Source organism: Amblyraja radiata, chromosome 12 (genome assembly GCF_010909765.2).
Source record: "Amblyraja radiata isolate CabotCenter1 chromosome 12, sAmbRad1.1.pri, whole genome shotgun sequence".
In the NCBI taxonomy this organism is placed as follows: domain Eukaryota; kingdom Metazoa; phylum Chordata; class Chondrichthyes; order Rajiformes; family Rajidae; genus Amblyraja; species Amblyraja radiata.
The window spans coordinates 47,744,358-47,767,324 of NC_045967.1; the positions used below are offsets into that span (position 1 = coordinate 47,744,358).

A 22,967-nucleotide genomic window follows, 5' to 3' on the forward strand; every position below is an offset into this window, starting at 1 on the left:
AAGGTGTGGCACGGTGGCGCAGCGGTGGAGTTGCTGCCGTTAAAAACAAAATCTGTTATAAAGATAGATACAAAATGCTGGAGTAACCTAGCAGGACAGGCAGCATCTCTGGAGAGAAGAAATGGGTGACGTTTCGGGTTGAGACCCTTCTTCAGGCTGACAGTCTCTCAGTCTGGAGAGTCTTGACCCTAAACGTCACCCATTTCTTCTCTCCAGAGATGCTGCCTATCCCGCTAGGTTACTCCAGCATTTTGTATCTATCTTTATAACAGATTTTGTTTTTAACGGTCTGAGTGATCACTAGGTGGCGGCAATGGGCAAGGACATATCAAGAATAACATGCGTTATTTTCACTGTTTATATGAACCTCTTACCATAAACTATGGAATCCATGATAGAATATGTGAAGTACTGCAGGAAGTGGCTTTATTATCATGCTTTCAGTATCCATTTTCTCTTTCATACACCACCTTAGACATAACATTTAATATATATATGAACTAACATCTCCTTACTCGGTTATAGCGGACAATCACCGCTATGGGAATGGCGTCCAATGAATAATGGACACCATTCCCCCCCTTCCTCCATGGTCCATTATAACAAGGGTTATCTGCCTGAGGGGGCATGGTGGCACAGCAGTAGGGTAGCTGCCTTCCAGTTCGATCCCAACTACGGGTCCTGTCTGTACGGAGTTTGTACGCGTGGGTTTTCTCCAAGATCTTCGGTTTCCCCCCACACTACAAAGACGTACAGGTTTGTAGGTTAATTGGCTTGGTATAAGTGTAAATTGTCCCTAGTTTGTTGTAGGATACTGTTAGTGTGCGGGGATCGCTGGTCGGCGTGGACTCGGTGGGCCATAGGGTCTGTTTCCGCTCTGTATCTTTAAACTAAACTAAACCAAACTAGGCCAACACCGTTTTAAAATGTTAACCCCTTCATCCCTTGGTGAGTCTTGTGTGTACAAACACAGATGTGGACACAATATGCTAGGCACAGTCTCGCTGTGCTGGAGTTCTGTGTAAAGTTATATTAAAAACATCTTGACTTTGATACTCCTAATTACTTTCATGCATTGTATTACACGTACCAAGATTCTCTCAGATCCGTTTGTACCACCAAAAACACTATTTATACTTTCACTCCATTTCGAAAGTAATTAGCTATTTAATGTTTTCCTTCCATTTGTCAATAGACAATAGGTGCAGGAGTAGGCCATTCGGCGCTTCGAGCCAGCATCGGCCATTCACTGTGATCATGGCTGATCATCCACAATCAGTACCCCAGTCCCTGCCTTCCATATCCCTTGACTATGCTATCTTTAAGAGCTCTATCTAACTCTCTTGAAAGCATCCAGAGAATTGGCCTCCACCGCCTTCTGAGGCAGAGAATTCCACAGATTCATAACTCTCAGTGAAAATAGTTTTTCCGCATCTCCGTTCTAACTGGCCAACCCCTTATTCTTAAACTGTGGCCCCTGGTCCCGGACTCCCCCAACATCGGGAACATGTTTCCTGCCTCTAGCGTGTCCAATCCCTTAATAATCTTATATATTTCAATAAGTTCTCCTCTCATCCTTCTAAATTCCAGTGTATGCAAGCCCAGTCGCTCCAACCTTTCAATATATGACAGTCCCGCATCTGGATGCATCATTTCATTTCACGGACATTAGTTCCATTCACATTTTCCTCTAGCCTGGACACAATGAAGGTAAGGACCTCTTGCTTTCACGGGGTACATAGTTTGCAATGCGCGCTTATACCTTCTCCCCATTGACTGTACTCCTTGTCACACATGTTCCAGGTGCTCCGACCATTCTTGCTACGGAGAATTAAAGCAGAGGTGGAAAAAAGTTTGCCCCCTAAAAAAGAAGTCAAGATCTACGTTGGTTTGAGTAAAATGCAGAGGGAATGGTGAGTGGATAGTTATTGAAGCTTGTGTTAACTTTCTGGAGTCAGTTTCATGGAGTCTTTGCAGTTATGTTTCTAAAGTGGTCCTTCTTAAATTTCTCTCCAGCAACCATGTCCTGGCAATGAGCGAACCCGAGCTCAACATCCCCCCCTTTGTTTCACGTCCATTATTAATAGAAACATAGGAAATAGGTGCAGGCGTAGGCCATTTGGCCCTATTCAATATGATCATGGCTGATCATCCAAAATCAATACCCCTGTTCCTGCTTTCTCTCCATATCCCTTGACTCCGTTAGCCCTAAGAGCTATATCTGACTCTCTCTTGAACGCATCTTGAATACATACTTAGAAAAGAAGAGCACTTAGAATGCTTTTCTTAAAACACAAAGCACTGGAATGATTCAGCGGGTCAGGCAGCCGGTCTGAAGAACGTGAATCAGCGATGTTTCGGCTCAGGACCTTCATCAGTACTATCCACGTCCACAGATGTTGCCAGACCCGTTGAGTTACTCCAGCACTTTGTGGTCCACGCAAATGTCCAACATCTGTAGTTCCTTCGGTGGTACACAAAAATGCTGGAGAAACTCAGCGGGTGCAGCAGCATCTATGGAGCGATGGAAATAGGCAACGTTTCGGCCCGAAACGTTGCCTATTTCCTTCGCTCCATAGATGCTGCTGCACCCGCTGAGTTTCTCCAGCATTTTTGTGTACTTTCGATTTTCCAGCATCTGCAGTTCGTTCTTAAACACTCTGTAGTTCCTTCTGTCTAATTGCTTGCTTATATCTTCATATGATGCAGTCTTCAGCAACTGTAAAATAAAACAGTGCTCCAATTGTAACTGATGCATCTTTATTAAACCCATCCTTTCTGTATGGGTAAGCTACACAGTTGAGTACTCTAGCTGTGACTGAAAGAGGCAAAATCACCTTGGGGGCTGAATTATAAACTGGCTCCATCAGGGGTACAATCCTTTGAGGGTGTGTAAAGGGAGGTTTATCTGTTAATTCAGCTGGAAGTCTAAAGGTTCTCTTGGGAAGAACATGTGAGTCAGTTAGCTCATTGAAGTCAAGTCCCATGCTAACTATTAGCCCTCCAGCTCACAGTTTTATTTACTTGCCATAGCAAGAATCTGTGGCAAAACAGCAAATCTGGTGATACTTACAATGCCTTCCTTAATGTTTGGGACAAAGACACATCATTTATTTATTTGCCTCTGTACTCGACAATTTGAGATTTGTAATAGAAAAAAAATCACATGTGGTGAAAGTGCACATTGTCAGATAACCAATAATAAAACTGTTAGAGACATCAGCCAAACCTTAGGCTTACCAAAATCAACTGTTTGGAACAACATTAAGAAGAAAGAGAGCACTGGTGAGCTCACTAATCGCAAAGGGACTGGCAGGCCAAGGAAGACCGCCACAGCTGACGACAAAGAATTCTCTCTATAATAAAGAAAAATCCCCAAACACCTGTCCGACAGATCCGAAACACTCTTCAGGAGTCAGGTGTGGATTAGTCAATGACCACTGTCTGCAGAACACTTTATGAACAGAAATACAGAGGCTACACTACAAAATGCAAGCCACTGGTTAGCTGCACAAATAGGATGGCCAGGTTTGCCAAGAAGTATTTAAAAGAGCAACCACAGTTCTGGAAAAGGTCTTGTGGACAGATGAGACGAAGATTAACTTATATCAGAGTGATGGCAAGAGCAAAGTATGGAGGAGAGAAGGAACTGCCCAAGATCCAAAGCATACCACCTCATCTGTGAAACACGGTGGTGGGGGTGTTATGGCCTGGGAATGTATGGCTGCTGAAGGTACTGGCTCACTTATCTTCATTGATGATATAACTGCTGATGGTAGTAGCATAATAAATTCTGAAGTGTATAGACACATCCTATCTGCTCAAGTTCAAACAAATGCCTCAAAACTCATTGGCCGGTGGTTCATTCTACAGCAAGACAATGATCCCAAACATATTGCTGAAGTAACAAAGGAGTTTTTCAAAGCTAAAAAATGGTCAATTCTTGAGTGGCCAAGTCAATCACCCGATCTGAACCCAATTGAGCATGCCTTTTCTCTGCTGAAGAGAAAACTGACTAGCCCCCAAAACAAGCATAAGCTAAAGATGGCTGTGATACAGGCCTGGCAGAGCATCACCAGAGAAGACACCCAGCAACTGGTGATGTCCATGAATCACAGACTTCAAGCAGTCAGTGCATGCAAAGGATATGCAACAAAATACTAAACATGACGACTTTCATTTACATGACATTGCTGTGTCCCAAACATTATGGTGCCCTGAAATGGGGGGACTATGTATATATAAACACAGCGGTATATTCTACCTGGTGAAACCAAAATGTATAAAAATGGGCGTTATGAAAATCTGACAATGTGCACTTTAACCATATGATTTTTTTCTATTACAAATCTCAAATTGTGGAGTACAGAGGCAAATAAAAGAAATGATGGGTCTTTGTCCCAAACATTATGGAGGGCACTGTGACTAATTATAACCTGTTTATTTTGCCGCTTTTTCTTCTCGTGGTGAAATTGAATCTTGCTGGAGATGATTCTGAAGGACCTGGTAACCATCTGAGCTTTAATTGACTGGACATTTCATGGACGTGAAATATAATACTGAAGATAGACACAAAAAGCTGGAGTAACTCAGCGGGACAGGCAGCCTCTCTGGAGTGAAGGAACGGGTGACGTTTTGGGTCTGAAGAAGGGCCGTCACCCATTCCTTCTCTCGGTTCAAACCAGCATTTGCAGTTCCTACAAATAAAATGCTCAGTTTTGTTTTGCGGTCTTTTGAAACAATGTTTTTAATATTGTTTCTGCTGTTTTCAGGTACACAAGAATTTTAATGAAGGATATAGACATTCTAAACTCTGCCGGTAAAATGGACAAAATGCGGCTGCTGAATATCTTGATGCAGCTGCGGAAGTGTTGCAACCACCCGTACCTCTTCGATGGTGCTGAACCCGGGCCTCCTTACACCACAGATACTCATCTGGTCTTCAACTGCGGCAAGATGGTTGTTCTGGATAAGCTGCTGCCCAAATTGAGAGAGCAAAGTAGGTACTCGCAGGCCCCGAGCTATCGATCCCCCCCCAGGTTTTCCAATTCTTGCTTCAGAAGGCTAACCACGTGTGGCACTCTCTCCCTGCAGTGCCTCAAGACGAGTCAAGAGCGTTTTATTGTCATATGTTCAGAAACGAAACAACAAATTTCTTACTATTATTTAGTTTCGAGATACAGCGCCCTACGGCCTACCGAGTCCGCGCCGGACAGTCATCCATATAACCATATAACAATATAACAATCACAGCACGGAAACAGGCCATCTCGGCCCTACAAGTCCGTGCCGAACAACTTTTTTCCCTTAGTCCCACCTGCCTGCACTCATACCATAACCCTCCATTCCCTTCTCATCCATATGCCTATCCAATTTATTTTTAAATGATACCAACGAACCTGCCTCCACCACTTCCACTGGAAGCTCATTCCACACCGCTACCACTCTCTGAGTAAAGAAGTTCCCCCTCATGTTACCCCTAAACTTCTGTCCCTTAATTCTGAAGTAATGTCCTCTTGTTTGAATCTTCCCTATTCTCAAAGGAAAAAGCTTGTCCACATCAACTCTGTCTATCCCTCTCATCATTTTAAAGACCTCTATCAAGTCCCCCCTTAACCTTCTGCGCTCCAGAGAATAAAGACCTAACTTATTCAACCTATCTCTGTAACTTAGTTGTTGAAACCCAGGCAACATTCTAGTAAATCTCCTCTGTACTCTCTCTATTTTGTTGACATCCTTCCTATAATTGGGCGACCAAAATTGTACACCATACTCCAGATTTGGTCTCACCAATGCCTTGTACAATTTTAACATTACATCCCAGCTTCTATACTCAATGCTCTGATTTATAAAGGCTAGCATACCAAAAGCTTTCTTTACCACCCTATCTATATGACATTCCACCTTCAAGGAACTATGCACGGTTATTCCCAGATCCCTCTGTTCAACTGTATTCTTCAATTCCCTACCATTTACCATGTACGTCCTATTTTGATTTGTCCTGCCAAGGTGTAGCACCTCACATTTATCAGCATTAAACTCCATCTGCCATCTTTCAGCCCATTTTTCCAAATGGCCTAAATCACTCTGTAGACTTTGGAAATCCTCTTCATTATCCACAACACCCCCTATCTTGGTATCATCTGCATACTTACTAATCCAATTTACCACACCTTCGTCCAGATCATTGATGTACATGACAAACAACAAAGGACTCAACACAGATCCCTGAGGCACCCCACTAGTCACCTGCCTCCAACCCGACAAACAACCATCCACCATTACCCTCTGGCTTCTCCCATTCAGCCACTGTTGAATCCATCTTGCTACTCCTGCATTTATACCCAACAGTTGAACCTTCTTAACCAACCTTCCATGAGGAACCTTGTCAAAGGCCTTACTAAAGTCCATATAGACAACATCCACTGCTTTACCCTCGTCAATTTTCCTAGTAACCTCTTCAAAAAATTCAAGAAGATTAGTCAAACATGACCTTCCAGGCACAAATCCATGTTGACTGTTCCTAATCAGACCCTGTTTATCCAGATGCTTATATATATATATATATATATATATATATATATATATATATACAATTTACAATTATACCAAAGCCGATTAACCTACAAACTTGTATGCTTTGTAGTGTGGGAGGGAACTGGAGCACCTGGGAAAACCCCACGCAGGTCACGGGGAAAAAATACAAACTCGGTATAGACAGCACCCTTAGTTAGGATCGAACCCGGGTCTCCGGTGCTGTGAGACAGCAACTCTACCGCTGTGCCGGCCCTTGCAACAGCACGACAGATATGCAAACATAGTACTCTGTAACCACCTTAATAAACAACAAAAAAGTTCAGTATAGTTATACATTAAAAAACAATGTTTAGTTTAGTTTATTGTCATGTGTACTGAGGTACAGTGAAAAGCTTTTTGTTGCTTGCTAACCAGTCAGCGGAAAGAATATGTATGATTACAATCAAACTATCCGCAGTGTACAGATACAGGACAAAGGGAGTAGAGGTTTACAAGAGTGGAGCCATTGTAATGAGTAATTGCCGATCCACATCTAGACCAGCACGCAGAGAGTCGCCTGCCTTGGGCGCCATCTTGGAACCTCATGTAGATGTAGTTTGGAGCTTATTTGGAGGTTGTTGTGTTTAATAGCCTGATGGTTGTCGGGAAGAAGCTGCTGCAGCACCTGGACCTCACAGTTTTGAGGCTCCTTTATCTCCAGTTCCAAGGCCAAGCCAACGGATATTTATAAGGCAGAGATTGGAAGATTCTTGATAAGTGAGCGTGTCAGGGGTTATGGGGAGAGAAGGGAGGAGATTGGGATTGAGAGGAAATGATAGATCACCCATGAATAAATGGCGGAGTAGACATATTAGACAGTAGCCTAATTCTGCTCCTATAACTCATGAACCTTCCCGATGGCAGGAGTGAAATGAGAGTGTGGCCAGGGGTGGTGTGGGTCTCTGATGATGCTGGCTGCCTTTTTGGGGAAGCGACTCCTGTAGATCTGAGTGATGAGGAGACAAATCAAAATCTCCAGGCTGATTCTGTAGGCGAAAGATATTTTAAATCATTTTTCAGGCAACTTTGAGAGCTTTTGCCTACAGGGTTTTGGATGTTGTCAGAAGAATTGGGCATAAGTGCAATCAGTAGCTATTGTCTGAGTGTACATTGTGCTTTTGCAATCCACTATTGCATCCGTTTGTATTTTGGAAGTGGGAAGTTAAACTATTCCAAGCAAAAATACCCACCTTGGAACTGTATAAGGTTGAACTAAACTTTTCGCAGCCTTGGTGCCCTGTGTGGTAGAGTTATCACGTCATACAGCATGGAAACAGGCCCTTCCACTCTAACTTGCCCCTGCCGACCACCATGCCCCATCTACACACCTCCCACCTGCCTGCGTTTGGTCCATACCCTCTAAACCTATCCTATCCATGTATCTGTCCAACTGTTTCTTAAACATTATGATAGTTCCAGCCTCAACTACCTCCATCAGCAGCTCGTTCCATACACCGCCCACCATGTTATGTGTATAAAAGATACCCCTCAAGTTCCTATTAAATCTTTCACACAGAGAGTGGTGAATCTCTGGAACTCTCTGCCACAGAAGGTAGTCGAGGCCAGTTCATTGGCTATATTTAAGAGGGAGTTAGATGTGGCCCTTGTGGCTAAAGGTATCAGGGGGTATAGAGAGAAGGCAGGTACAGGATACTGAGTTGGATGATCAGCCATGATCATATTGAATGGCGGTGCAGGCACAAAGGGCCAAATGGCCTACTCCTGCACCTATTTTCTATGTTTCCCCCCTCACCTTCAACCCATGTCCCCTGGTTAGAAACATAGAAAATAGGTGCAGGAGTAGGCTATTCGGCCTTTTGAGCCTGAAAATGATTTTCTCATCTCGGTCCTAAAAGACATCCCTCTTATCCTTAAACTGTGACCCCTTGTTCTGGACTTCCCCAACATCGGGAACAATCTTCCTGCATCTAGCCTGTCCAACCCCTAAAGAATTTTGTAAGTTTCTATAAGATCCCCCCTCAATCTTCTAAATTCTAGCGAGTACAAACCGAGTCTATCCAGCCTTTCTTCATATGAAAGTCCTGACATCCTAGGAATCAGTCTGATGAACCTTCTCTGGACTCCCTCTATGGCAAGAATGTATTTCCTCAGAAGACAATATAATGTTCCATTGTCAGTAAATATGACAATGAAACACTCTTGATCTTTGATTCTGGACAGCTTGAACAGCATCCACTGCATATCTATTATGAAAATGTTTGTCTCTCCTCTGCTGCTTATTTTGAACAAAAGTTCTTTGATGTTTTTGTAACGAGGCCATCGCCAGTATGGGTGCCAAATAATGCAAAATGTAAAGCAGCTGTTAATTCAGTATTTACTTTGACTTATTTGTTTTATTAATATTATCTGCTTGTTATTAAAGGTTCCCGAGTCCTCATTTTCAGTCAGATGACGCGCTTGATGGATATTCTTGAAGATTACTGTATGTGGCGTGGCTATGATTACTGTCGTCTTGATGGGCAAACTCAGCATGAAGAAAGAGAGGTCTGTAGTGGTGCTTACCTTGCTTTGAGCTCCCCCTGAGGATTTAGTTCATTGCCACATTGTTCTGTGCAAGTCTGGGTCAGAACAAGCAGAAAATGCTCCCATTTCCTCCCATACTCGAAAGACATCCAGGTTTGTAAGCCAATTGGCTTAGCTAAAAATTGTAGTTGTCTTTATGGCACTGTTTCTGGGCCAGGTGGAGCAGGAGCACTTTTCTCCGAGTCCAGGTGTCAGGAGTTATGGGGAGAAGGCAGGACAATGGGGTTGAGAAGGAAAGATAGATCAGCCACGATTGAATGGTGGAGTAGACTTGATGGGCAGAACAGCCTAATTCTGAACTTCCCAACCATCCCTTGTCTGCTGCTCCTGAAGAAGTCCCAGTCTTCCAACCACCGTAGAAGGCCCAAAGCTCCCCTTTCGTCGGAGTGTGGGAGGAAAGTCCAGGAACAGGGGCCACAGTCTAAGAATAAAGAGGAGGCCATTTAAAACTGAGATGAGAAAAAACGTTTTCACCCTGAGAGTTGTGAATTTGTGGAATTCCCTGCCACAGAGGGCAGTGGAGGCCAATTACCTGGATGAATTTAAAAGATAATTAGATAGAGCTCTAGAGGCTAGTGGAATCAAGGGATATGGGGAGAAGGCAGGCACGGGTTACTGATTGTGGATGATCAGCCATGATCACAATGAATGGCGGTGCTGGCTGGAAGGGCAAAATGGCCTCCTCCTGCACCTATTTTCTATGTTTCTGAACCAGAGCAGGCGGAGAGAACCCATGCGGTCACGGGGAGAATGTACAAACACATACATCACGCATGGCCAGGATCGAACCCAGGTCTTGGCGCTGTAAGACAGCATCGCTACCTCCGCGCCACGGTGTCGTGAAACAATTCCTTTAAGAATTATTCGATATATCACGATGCTAACTGAATGATTCCAGCTGCTATATCATGTGTGCCTTTGTTTTAAACAGCGAGCAATAGATACCTTCAATGCTGTCAACAGTAGCAAGTTCATCTTCATGCTGAGCACCAGAGCTGGTGGCCTGGGCATCAACCTTGCAACGGCAGATGTCGTCATTTTGTACGATTCAGATTGGAATCCGCAGGTGGACTTGCAAGCTATGGTAGGTAGCGCGACATCTCACTTCTTATAATGCTGAACTAGTAATACTAATCATCTTATGGAGGTGTACAAAATCATGAGAGGAATAGATTTTGGTAGACGCACAAAATCTCTTGCCCAGAGTAGGGGAATCGAGAACCGGGGGCAAAGGTTTAAGGCGACGGGGGGAAAGTTTTAATAGGAACCCGAGGGGTAACTTTTTCACACAAAAGGTGATAGATGTGTGAAATGAGCTGCCGGAAGAGGTAGTTGAGGCAGGTACTATCGCAACATTTAAGAAACATTTAGACAGGTACTTGGATAGGACAGGTTTAGAGGGACATGGGCCAAGTACAGGCAGGTGGAACAAGTGTAGATGGGGCATGTTGTCCGGTGTGGACAAGTTGGGCCGAAGGGCTTGTTTGCACTCTATGACTCTATGTTCTCCATCATGGTCTGGTTTGGCTCAGCCATCAAGCACGACACCTGGAGGCTGCAGCAAATCGTCCGATCAGCAGAGAAGATTATTGGCTGCAACCTTCCCTCCATTGATGAACTGTACCCTGCAAGGGCCAGGAAGCGAGTGGGCAAGATCATCTCTGACCCCTCTCACCCTGGCCACAAACTCTTTGAGTCACTTCTCTCTGGAAGGCGACTCCGGACTGTCAAATCTGCCTCAGCCAGACATAAAAACATTTTTTATCCACGAGTAGTTGCTCTACTCAACAGCCAAACATCTGTTGCCTCCCTTTGATCTGGTATTTTGTTGGTTCACATGCTTGATCAATGGTGTTTTATCATTAATGTTTTATTATTATTATTAATGTTTAGTGTTTTCTGAGTCATTCATAACTGTCACTGTATGTCATGTTGTTACTTGTGGGCGGAGCACCAAGGCAAATTCCTTGTATGTGAATACTTGGCCAATAAACTTACTTAAGACCAATTGGCTCAGTAGATAATATCCTCCCCTTTGAAACAGAGTATAACGAGCCATGTTTCTGAACTTGCCTGTGCAATCAAGCCTGGCATTTCAGTGGGTTAATGAAGGAGTGCAAATAACAGTGGGTTTGGCGTTATTCAGCCCAGTCATCAAACATGGAAGGACAGCACAGTGGCACAGCTGGATAATCTGCTGCCTCACAATGCCGGGGACCCGAGTGCGATCCTGACCTCGGGTGCTGTCCGTGAGGTGTTTGCACGTTCTCCCTGTGACCGTATGGGCTTCCTCCAAGTGCACCAGTTTCCTCCCACATCCCAAAGATGTGGGGGTTTGTTTGTAGGTTAATTGGCTTCTGTAAATAGCCCCTGGTGTGTAAGGAGTAGATATGAAAGTGGGATAGCAGAGAACACGTGTGAATGGGTAAAGGGCGGTTGACGTGGACTCAGTGGGCCGAAGGGCCTTTTTCCATGCTACATCTTTCAATCAATTAATCAATGAAGAACTATCGGAGTATCGAGGTGGGTGTTCCAAGCTTAGCAGAATAATTGCAGTATCCCATCCAATATTCATACCTCCATTATTATTACATGTTTATCTGGTTATTAAACTTATTACTGCCCGTGACACCCTGCTGTGCGATTATTACTCCCACGATTAAAAGCAGGCGTTTTCTTTGGTGACGTGTTAAGAATTGCTTGATTTAGCCACTGCATTTTGAAGACATTCACTGCTCGCTTAGTTCTGAGCAAATTTGGGAGAAACATGATGAAATATCGCAATAAATTCCTTTCTGTCTTAAGTTATTTTTCTTCATCTTGCCATTCGTGTGAATTGCATTGAATTGAATGATACACCATGGAAATAAGTCCTTCAGCTGACAGAGTCCACACTGACAATCGATCAGCTGTTCACACTGGTTCTGTATACCACTTATGCAGTGGTTTAATAGTCATCTTGCAATAACTATGCTGTTATTTACTGAAAACTTGGGTCCATGACTGAAATTATTTCATTATCTATAATTCATATTTTTAGTGATTTGAAAGCAAATATCCATTGATCACTACTGTTGCTTAAAGAGGATTTTATTGTTCCCTACAACTATTTTTCTGACACACTAAGCTTTGAGTATAATTTATTTCCAGAATGTCTGTGTACGTAAACGGTCTTCACAGTCAATTGGTACCACTCAACTTCCCAGATCTGACCTGACTTATGTTCACAGAGGAGCGGCATAGTCTCACAGCAGTAGAGTTGCTGCCTGACTGCCAGAGACCCGGGTTCGATCCTGACTACGGGTGCTGTCTGTACAGAGTTTGTACGTTCTCCCCGTGACCTGCGTGGGTTTTCTCCGGTGCTTCGGTTTTCTCCCATGCCCCAAAGACGTGCAGCTTTTCAGTAAAATTGTAAATTGTCCCTAGTGTGCAAGATGCTGCTAGTGTGCGGGGTGATCGCTGGTCTGCACATACTCGGTGGGCCGAAGGGCCTGTTTCCACACTGTATCTCTCTTTTTTTTTTAAAGAGAATCCAGGGAGCATTTCTGCATTCCAATAAATTGCTTGATTCATTGATAACATTTTGCCCTAGCTAGTCTTAAAATGCTATTTGTGCTTAAAATGCTATCCTTAATGCTGCTCTAGTCAATAGTTTTGATTTGGATTTGAATCTAGAACCATTTGACATACATAACTATAAATTCCAGAACAAGGGGTCCCAGTTTAAGGATAAGGGGGAAATCTTTTAGGACCGAGATGAGAAAAACATTTTTCACACAGAGAGTGGTGAATCTCTGGAATTCTCTGCCACAGAAGGTAGTTGAGGCCAGTTCATTGGCTATATTTAAGAGGGAGTTAGATGTGGCCCTTATGGCTAAAGGGATCAGGGGGTATGGAGAGAAGGCAGGTACAGGATACTGAGTTGGATGATCAGCCATGATCATATTCAATGGCGGTGCAGGCTCGAAGGGCTGAATGGCCTACTCCTGCACCTATTTTCTATGTTTCTAAATTGTTATGTTTTTACCCAAGTGTACAATGCAAAGTGTGCTTGTTGTGGTTATTGAAGAAGTTAGTTTTAAAATGCTTAGCTCCAACATTTATGTTTAGTTCTGCAAAGCATACCCATTTCAGAAATTTTGCAAGGATTTTATAAATATTTAGATGTTTTTAATCACTGTTTCAAGAGTCAATATGTCAATACAGTTTTATTGTCATATGTCCCAGATAGAACAATTAAATTCTTACCTGCAGCAGCACAAAATAATATGTGTGTTTGCATTTGCTTATTTGCAGAATTTGCAAGATGTTCCAAAATTATCTTATGATTATTATTTTTTAATAGGATCGTGCTCATCGTATTGGGCAGAAGAAGACTGTCCGGGTATTCCGGCTCCTGACAGATAACACAGTGGAAGAGCGGATTGTGGAAAGGGCTGAGATGAAGTTGCGACTTGACTCTATCGTTATTCAGCAAGGTTTGAAGGCATCTTTGCTTTGGGGAAATTTCATTCGACCCACCAACATCCCAATTATTACGGGTGTCGGGTTATGGGGAGAAGGCCGGAGAATCGGGTTGAGAGGGAAAGAAAGATCAGCCACGATTGAATGGCAGAGTGGACTCGATGGGCCAAATGGCCTAATTCTACTCCGATGAACTTATGAACTGTTCTGTCTTGAGAAACGTTTCCCCAGAAATCGGTAAAGCAAAAAGGAAACATGAAGTATTGTCTGCGGGTCTGGTTGCCCCATTACAGGAAAGATGCGGAGGCTTTCGAGAAGGTGCGGTAGAGGTTTACCAGAATGCTGCCTGGATCAGTGGGTTTCAGCTACAGGGAGAGATTAGATCAACTTGGATTATTTTATCTGGAATGTCAGAGGTTGAGGAGAGACTTGATAGAAGGGATCAAGGCATAGATAGGGTAGACAGTCAGAACCTTTTTCCCAGGGTGGGAATGTCCTGGTTAATGGAGATGTACAGGGCAAGTTTTATTGTGCACAGAGAGTGGTGATGGCCCGGGGTGGTGGTTGGAGGCAGATACGATAGTGGTGTTTAAGAGGCTTTTAGATAGGCACATGGAAGTGTAGGGAATGGAGGAATATCAATCATATAAAGGCAGATGAGATCAGTTTAACTTGACATCATGTTCGGCTCATTGTTCCTATGTTCTATGATCAATTTTACTTTTTTTTCCTGTGGGTGCCAGAGTGGAAGTTAACGCCAGACAATGCCACATTTGAGAAGATAACGCAGGCCACAGATGGTAGACTAAGTACATAGCTTCTCGGAAAAGAATTAGGCCATTCGGCCCATCGAGTCTACTCCGCCGTTCAATCATGGCTGAGTTTCCCTCGCAACCCATTTCTCCTGCCTTCTCCCCGTAACCCTGTAACGGATTTAAGAGAGAGTTAGATAGAGCTCTAGGAGATAGTGGAGTCAAGGGATATGGGGAGAAGGCAGGCACGGGTTATTGATTGGGGACGATCAGCCATGATCACAATGAATGGCGGTGCTGCGTCGAAGGGCCGAATGGCCTCCTCCTGCACCTATTTTCTGTTTCAACACCTGACACCCGTACTAATCAAGAATCTGGAGGAACCAAATGTAGGAGGAAAACAGAATGCTTGAAGATCATAGACCACAGCTGCTGAGTTCTTCTAGTATTTTTACAGCCATGTTTGATCACATTTTGAAATGGATGCCATCTGATTTATTAGCAATCACGTTTGATTAAATTGATGATGTCACAGAGGGTGGATGAGGTCCCTACACTTGATGTTCACAGGGACTTTCAAAGGTCTTTGGATAACATGGGCATTATCGGGCTTGTTGGCAAAACTGAAACCGGAGAAGGGGTGACAAGAAAAGGTGTGACAGCACAGAGACAATATTTGGTTCTGAGATTTTGAAAGGAGTCAATTTTCGGTGCACAGTGGTGTTCCCCTGCAGTGTGTAACAGGGTCAATATTAAAGGCTTGGACAGATGAAAATGAATCCACAGGATTGAGTGATCACAGGTACCTGGGTAGAAAAGAGAACCTCTAGTGCAGTGTAGTTTAGTTCAGAGGCACAGCACGGAAACAGGCTCTTCGGCCCACCGAGTCTGTGCCAACCAGCGATCCGCGCACACCAACACTATCCTACACACACTAGTTTAGTTTAGTGTAGGTTTGAGAGACAGGGCGGAATACAGGCCCTTCGGCCCACTGAGCCTATACCGACCAGCGATTCCCGCACACTAAATGCTACCCTACGCACACTAGGGACAATTTAGAATTTTACCAATTTTTACGCTGGCCAGTGTGGGCTAGGTGGGCCGAGGGGACTGTTTTAGGGATACAACGCGGAAACAGGCCCTTCGGCCCACCGAGTCTGCGCCGACCAGCGATTCCTGTACAGTAACACAACTCGACGCTCACTCACCAAGGACAATTTACAATTTTACCGCCAATTAACCTACAAACCTGTACGTCTTTGGAGTTTGTGAGGAAACTGGAGCTCCTGGAGAAAACTCAGACAGGTCACGGGGAGAACGTACAAACTCCATACGGACAGCACCCGTGGTCAGGATCGAACCCGGGTGTTTGACGCCGTAAGCAGCAACTCTACCTCTGCGCCACTGTTAGTTTTGGGGATGTAGTGGAGATGTTCCCAATCTGCTGTAGCTAGCCAGTTTTAAGTCAGAGACACAAGGAATTACAGATGCCGGTACCTTGAATAAAACACAAAGTGCTGGAGTAACTCAGCAGGGCAGGCACTTTATTTGGAGGAAACAGATTGGTGACGTTTCGTGTCAGGATCCGAACTGAAGAACGGTCCTGACCCCAAATATCCATCTCCTCTACAGATACTGCCTGACCCGCTCAGAGTGATAGAGTCATACAGTGTGAAAACAGGCACTTTGGCTTAGGTTCCTATTAAATCATTCCCTCCTCACCTTAAACCTATGGCCTCTGGTTCTTGATTTCTCCCACTCTGGGTAAAATACTCTGTGCATTTACCCTATCTATTCACATCATGATTTTATGCACCTCTATAAGATAACCTCTCATCCTCCTGCACTCCAAGTGATAAAGTCCTAGCCTGCTCAACCTCTCATAGCTCCAGCCTGTGAGTCCTGGCAACACCTTCACTGTACCCTTTCCAGCTTAACAACATTAAGCCGTTGTTCTCAGCCATGGTAGCTGGGATGGTATTTTTCCTTTCAACTCCCCACTACCTCCACAAGTTCATAAGGCCCATCAAGTCTACTCTGCCATTCAATCATGGCTGATGTATCTTTTCCTCTCGGCCCCATTCTCCTGCCTTCTCCCGTTAACCCCTGATGCCCGTACTAATGAAGAATCTGCCAATCTCCACCTCAAAAATATCCATTGAATTGGCTTCCAGCGATTCACCACCCTCTGACTGAAGAAATTCCTCCTCATCTCCTTTCTGAAGGTACGTCCTTTTATTCTGAGGCTATGACCTCTGGTCCTTTCACCACTTGGTAAGTTTCAATGAGGTGCCCCCTCATCCATTTAAACCTCCTACCTAAAGGGACAACCTTCTAAACCTAATCCTCCAACCATGTGCGACGTTACAGTGGAGGAAGGAATCGAGACGATTCCTGCCAGTGACTCTTGCTTGACATAGTGTTCCATCGAATGAAAACTGGATCAGAATTCAATGGGAATCAGAATTCCTCAGTCTGAAGAAGGGTCTCAACCCGGAACGTTACCCGTTCCTTCTCTCCAGTGATGGTGCCTGTCCTGCTGAGTTACTCCAGTATTTTGTGTCTATCTTCAATGGGAATAGAGTCATAGAAACAGTAAAATATATGCAGGCGTAGGCCATTCAGCCCGTCGAGCCAGCACCACAATTCAATATGATCATGGCTGATCATCTAAAATCAGTACCCCGTTCCTGCTTTTTCCCTATATCGCTTGATGCCTTTAGCCCTAAGGGCTAAATCTAACTCTCTCTTGAAAACATCCAGTGAGTTGCAGAGAATTCCACAGATTCCTTTGCTCCATAGATGCTGCCTAACCCGCTGAGTTTCTCCAGCATTTTTGTCTATCACAGATTCACAACTCTCTGGGTGAAAATCAGTAATATTTCCTGCTGAGACAGGAATAGTCTTCCTGGTGACGTGGCTGAGGGTTACTCCTGCTGGTGAAACCAGATACTACCCTGCATTTCTGCTGACGGAAGAGATGTTTCCACTAATGGGAGAGTCTAGGACTAGAGGTCACAGCCTCAGAATTAAAGGGCATTCCTTTAGGAAGGAGACGAGAAGGAACTTAGTTAACCAGAGGGTGGTGAATCTGTGGAATTCTCTGCCACAGAAGGCCGTGGAGGCCAAGTCAATGAATATTTTTAAGGCAGAGATAAATAGATTTGTGATTAGTACAGGTGTCAGAGGTTATGGGGAGAAGGCAGGAGAATGGGGTTAGGGGGAAGAGATAGATCAGACATGATTGAATGGCGGAGTAGAATTAATAGGCTGAATGGCCTAATTGTACTCCTATCACTTATGACTTACTGACCTCATGAGATAGATGAAGCACTGGCTGGAAGAAGGGGGAACAAAATGCATTGTGACAAATGAGTTCACAGCAGGTGTCCTTGAGACTCTTGAAAGGCGCCCATAAATAAAATTTATTATTATTATTATTATCCTGTTACTTCCTTCATGAATTAGCTCACGGCAGGGATGCAGATTTGTTTTGTTTTGGTTTTATTTTTTTTACTAATTTCAGTCAATTATTATGTAATCAATAACAGAATCAGCACAGCATCTGACTTTGTTTCTGGAGAAGGGTCTTATTTTGTTCCCGTTCCGCAGTATCACTTGAGCTTTTGACGCCGCATTGTTTTGTCGTTTTCTTCCCCCCCCCCCCAGGGAGGTTAATTGATCAACAGGCCAACAAAATGGGCAAGGATGAAATGCTGCAAATGATTCGGCACGGCGCCACCCATGTGTTTGCCACCAAAGACAGTGAGCTCACCGACGAGGACATTGACACCATCCTGGAGAGAGGAGAAAAGAAGGTACAAAAATACCGGCTTGTGATCGTCAGTCCGTGCGTTTCTCCACTTTCATAAACGATAGGAGCAGATTGATGCCATTCGGCCCACCGAGTCTACTGAGCAGTTGCAATGCCATGGCATAGGGGGCTAGGCTGGGTATAGGTATTTGATGGCTCGCTAGCACAGATACGATGGGCTGATAGGCCGGTTACAAATGGCCTCCACTGCCTTCTGTGGCAGAGAATTCCACAGATTCACGACCTTCTGTCCAACTCATTGACAGTAACATTTGTAGTTTGTTTCTACGTCCATACGTTCTAGGGGCAGAATCAGGACATTTGGCCCACCAAGTCTACTCCGCCACTCAATCCATCTTTCCCTCTCAATCCCAGTCTCCAGCCTTCACCCCATTACCTCTGGCACCCGTACTAATCAAGAATCTGTCAATCTCCGCTTTAAATATATTCATTGACTCGGCCTCCACAGCCTGCTGTGGCAGTTTAGTTTAATATTGTCATGTGTACCGAGATTCAGTGAAAAGCTTTTGTTTGCATGTAAACCAGTCAATGGAAAGTCTATGCATGAACACAATTAAGCCACAGTGCTCAAGTAAAGACTAAAGGGTACAGGATTTAGTGCAAAGATAGAGCTTTGAAATCTGATAAAGTTCGATTAAAGATAGCTTAATCTCCAATGGTCTCTAATAACAGGAACAAAACTTGACAAAGCACAACCATCGTGGATACAGGAACACTCAGATATTGTAAGAATTCTTTCCAATGCCACGTATGCAGTTATAAATGTAGACTTTAGAGTCACAGCACGAAAACAGGCCCCTTGGCCCAGTGAATCTGTGCCGACCAGTGATCACCCCACACACTAACACTATCCTACACACTGGGGACAATTTTGCAACTTACCGAAGCCAATTAATCTACAAAACTGTACCTCTTTGAGGTATAGGAGGAAACCGGAGGTCACGGGGAAAAAACCCACGCATGTCACGGGGAGAACGTACAAACTCAGTACAGATAGCACCCGTAGTCAGAATCGAACCCGGGACTCCGGCGCTGCAAGGCAGCAACTCTACCGCTAGGCCAGCCTGCCTCCTGCAGGGTAATGCAAAAAGATACAACATTTATTGCAAAGATAGAACTGGATTTTTTTTGTTGACTGGATGGATGCAGTCATAACGATGAGGGATGTTAGTGCATGGAAACATGAGATTTGTCCCTCACATGCTCACAGGGCAGCTGAAAAAGGACACACACGCACATGATGTGCCTGTTCCTTGGTTGGATGGTTCTTCAACTGGGCCCAATGCTGTCATAATCTGCACAGGGTTACTGGTCGGTTGATAAGTAGCGGGAACTCTAGATAATTGTTTCCCACCAATAATGAAAGAGTACTGAAGTAAATAGCCAGGTTCTGTTGGCCCCCAAACCACCATCAACCAGGAATCAAATCCAGAGATCACCTTGACAAACACGACAATCTAATCAGCTGGGCGGTCAAAGGGCCACATTTTGTCTTTAGGTGTAACATATTTTCTGTGTTATTTGACCTGATTCTTAATACATTGCACACACACATTTAGTTGCGTTTAGTTTGGAGATTAAGCGAGAAAACAGGCCCTTCGGCCCACCGAGTCTGCACCGACAAGCGATCCCCACACATTAACACGATCCTACACACACTCGGGACAATTTACAATTTTACCAAGCCAGTTAGCCTACAAACTGTACGAGTGTGGGAGGAAACCTGGAGAAATCCAGAGCTCCTGGAAGAAAACGAATGCAGGTCTAGTCAGGATTGAACGTGGGTAGACACAAAATGCCGAAATAACTCAGCGGGACAGGCAGCATCTCTGGAGAGAAGGAATGGGTGACGTTTCAAGTCGAGACCCTTCTTGAGACCTGGGTCTCTGGCGCTGTAAAGGCAGCAACTCTACCGCTGCGGCACGGTGTCACCCAAGGAGATTTATACAACACACGTTGTATAAATCTCTGCATTACACAATTACTTTCACCTTTCTTTTCTCTTTTGTCTTTTTTAACATCATTGCCTCTCTTGTAATCTATCCTTTTGTTGTGCTTAACTACCTTTTCAAGTACATTTCATTTTTTTTGATTATAGACAGCTGAACTGAAAGAACGCTTGCAAAATCTTGGTGAGAATTCTCTGCGATCATTTACAATGGAAACGGAAAGTTTATATAGTTTTGAAGGAGAAGATTATAGAGGAAAACAGAAGGTGAGTGCGTTTATTAGTTCTGACTTCCGTTTTCTGTTGATTTGCAATTTATTTTCATAGTCTACCTGTATTTGCTTGAGCTTTATTTAAGAATAAAGCTGCTTTAATTTAAGGTGCATACATACAATTGCCTTTTGGAGCATTGTTAAGACTAATCTAATTTTTCCACCATTTTTACCAATTTAAAACCATTGTCTGTACTAGGTATTCTACATAGACAAAAAATGCTGGAGAAACTCAGCGGGTGAGGCAGCATCTGTGGAGAGAAGGAATAGGCGACGTTTCGGGTCGAAACCCTTCTTCAGACTGATGTCGGGGGGGGTGGGAAGAAAGGAAGTAGGAGGAGACAGTAGGACTGTGGGAGAACTGAGAAGGGGAGGGGAAGGAGGGAGAAAGCAAGGGCCATCTAAAATTAGAGAAGTCAATGTTCATACCGCTGGGGTGTGGGCGATCCAAGCGAAATATGAGGTGCTGTTCCTCCAATTTGCGCTGGGCCTCACTCTGGCAATGGAGGAGACCCAGGACAGAAAGGTCAGATTGGGAATGGGAGGGGGAGTTGGAGTGCTGGGCCACCGGGAGATCAGGTTGGTTAAGACGGACTGAGCGGAGGTGTTCAGCGAAACGATCGCCGAGCCTGCGCTTGGTCTCGCCGATGTAGAGGAGTTGACACCTGGAACAGTGGATGCAGTAGAGAGGTTGGAGGAGGTGCAGGTGAACTTGTGCCTCACCTAGAAAGACTGATTTAGGTCCTTGGATGGAGTCAAGGGGGGAGGTAAAGGGACAGGTGTTGCATCTCCTGCAGTTGCAGGGGAAAGTACCGGGGGAAGGGGTGGTTTGGGTAGGAATGGACAAGACCTTTGTCCCTTCCCATCTCTTAAAACGTGGTGTATTGTCACCTCTCATCATTGCAAAATAACTGCATATGCAAAAGTGATTGAAATACAAGAAAGAAATTGAATTGATTCATGACCTTTCCTACCTCAGGATCTCCCAAATGCCTTAGAGTCAATAAAATACCTTTGCAATGTGGTCACTTGATACTAGGAATGTGACAGCTAAAATGCGTGCAGTGAACTTCCGCAAACAACCCTGTGATCAAGGTTATTCAATACGTCCTGGTTGTATTGATTGAAGGATACATATTTTAAAACGTTTTAGAGGTACAGCGCGGAAACGGGCCCTTCAGCCCATCGAGTCTGCACTGACTAGCAATCCCTACACACTAATACTATCCTACACATACAAGGGAGAATTTTACATTCACACCAAAGCCATTTAAACCTAAGAAGCACAGAACAAAGCAGAGCCGGCACCAATGATTCAGGGAAGCTGGAGCCCACAATGGTCCATTGTTGGCTGTTGAAGAGATGATAACGAAGGGATATGAACAGTGAAACTAGCGGGATGGCCAGGGTGGAGGAGGGACGGACAGGGTGAGGGAGGGACAGCGGGAATTCAAGGGTTCCTTGAAATTAGAGAGATCACTATTCATACCGCTGAGTTGTGTGGAGATCTGATCTAAAAGGTCGGAGAATCAAGGAACTGCAGATGCTGGAATTTTGAGGACAACACAAAGTACTGAGGTAACTTAGCGGGTGAAGCAGCATCTGTGGAATGAATGTAATTTAGAGATGCAGTGTGAAAACAGGCCCTTCAGCCCACCGAGTCCACGCTGATCAGCGATCACCCGTACCCAAGTTCAATCCGACACACGAGGGACAATTTACAGAAGCCAATTAACCTACAAACCTGCACTTCTTTGGGATGTGGGAGGAAACCGGAGCACCTGGAGAAAACCCATGCGGTGACAAGGAGGAAGCACAAACTCCGTACAGACAGCACCCGTAGTCAGGATCAAACCCGGGTCTCTGGCACTGTAAGACAGCAACTCTACCGCTGTGCACCGTGGATAGGCATTGTTTTGGGTCGGGACAGTAGATACTGGAATCTTGAGTCAGGACCTTTCTTTAATCTGAGGAAGGGTCCTGACTCGAAATGCTGCCCATTCATTCCTTTTTGTTGGTATGTTTTATTATGTTATCTATTGAGTTTACAGACCTGTTATGCTGTTGCAAGTAAGAATTTAATTGTTCTGTTTCAGTACATGTGACAATTAAGCTCTCTTGACTATTATTGTGTCTCCGCTTATAGCTCACAGGTTTTGAACTGCTCTTGTGGGATACTTGTGCAAATATTCAAATACTTTTTCAGTCTGAAGAAAGTCCCTGACCCAAAATGTCGTCTGTCCATTCCCCTCCACAGATGCTGCCTGACCTGCAGAGTTCCTCCAGCACTTTGCGTTTTACTCGAGATTCCAGCATCTGCATTCTCTCGAGTCTATACAATATTCCGCTTTTGGTTTAATAGAAGGCTTAACTCATTTGGAATAAATGGGATAATGTCTCCTACGCTGGTGAAAAGAGGAGTTTTACAATGTTACGCACCAGTATTCAGCGGTGCAATTTCACACAGCAACACATTTTTTAGTTTATAAACGAGGAATTTTCCAACTCATGGTGAACAGCATCTCAGGGGATTCACTGGTCTTTACTTAATGCCTTTGAATTTGAACAATGGGTGA

At 44.3% G+C, this 22,967-nt stretch overlaps 1 protein-coding gene across 1 annotated transcript in view; it reads left to right on the forward strand.

Moving 5' to 3' along the window:
* The window catches only part of LOC116979186 (probable global transcription activator SNF2L1), a 92,098-nt gene that overhangs the window by 42,467 nt on the left and 26,664 nt on the right, over positions 1–22,967 (forward strand). Inside the window, exons 11-17 of the mRNA XM_033030731.1 lie at positions 1,804–1,913; positions 4,773–4,999; positions 8,960–9,081; positions 10,052–10,204; positions 13,466–13,598; positions 18,006–18,154; positions 20,270–20,386. Coding sequence (XP_032886622.1) covers positions 1,804–1,913; positions 4,773–4,999; positions 8,960–9,081; positions 10,052–10,204; positions 13,466–13,598; positions 18,006–18,154; positions 20,270–20,386 — 1,011 coding nt within the window. The remainder of the gene's footprint in view (positions 1–1,803; positions 1,914–4,772; positions 5,000–8,959; positions 9,082–10,051; positions 10,205–13,465; positions 13,599–18,005; positions 18,155–20,269; positions 20,387–22,967) is intronic.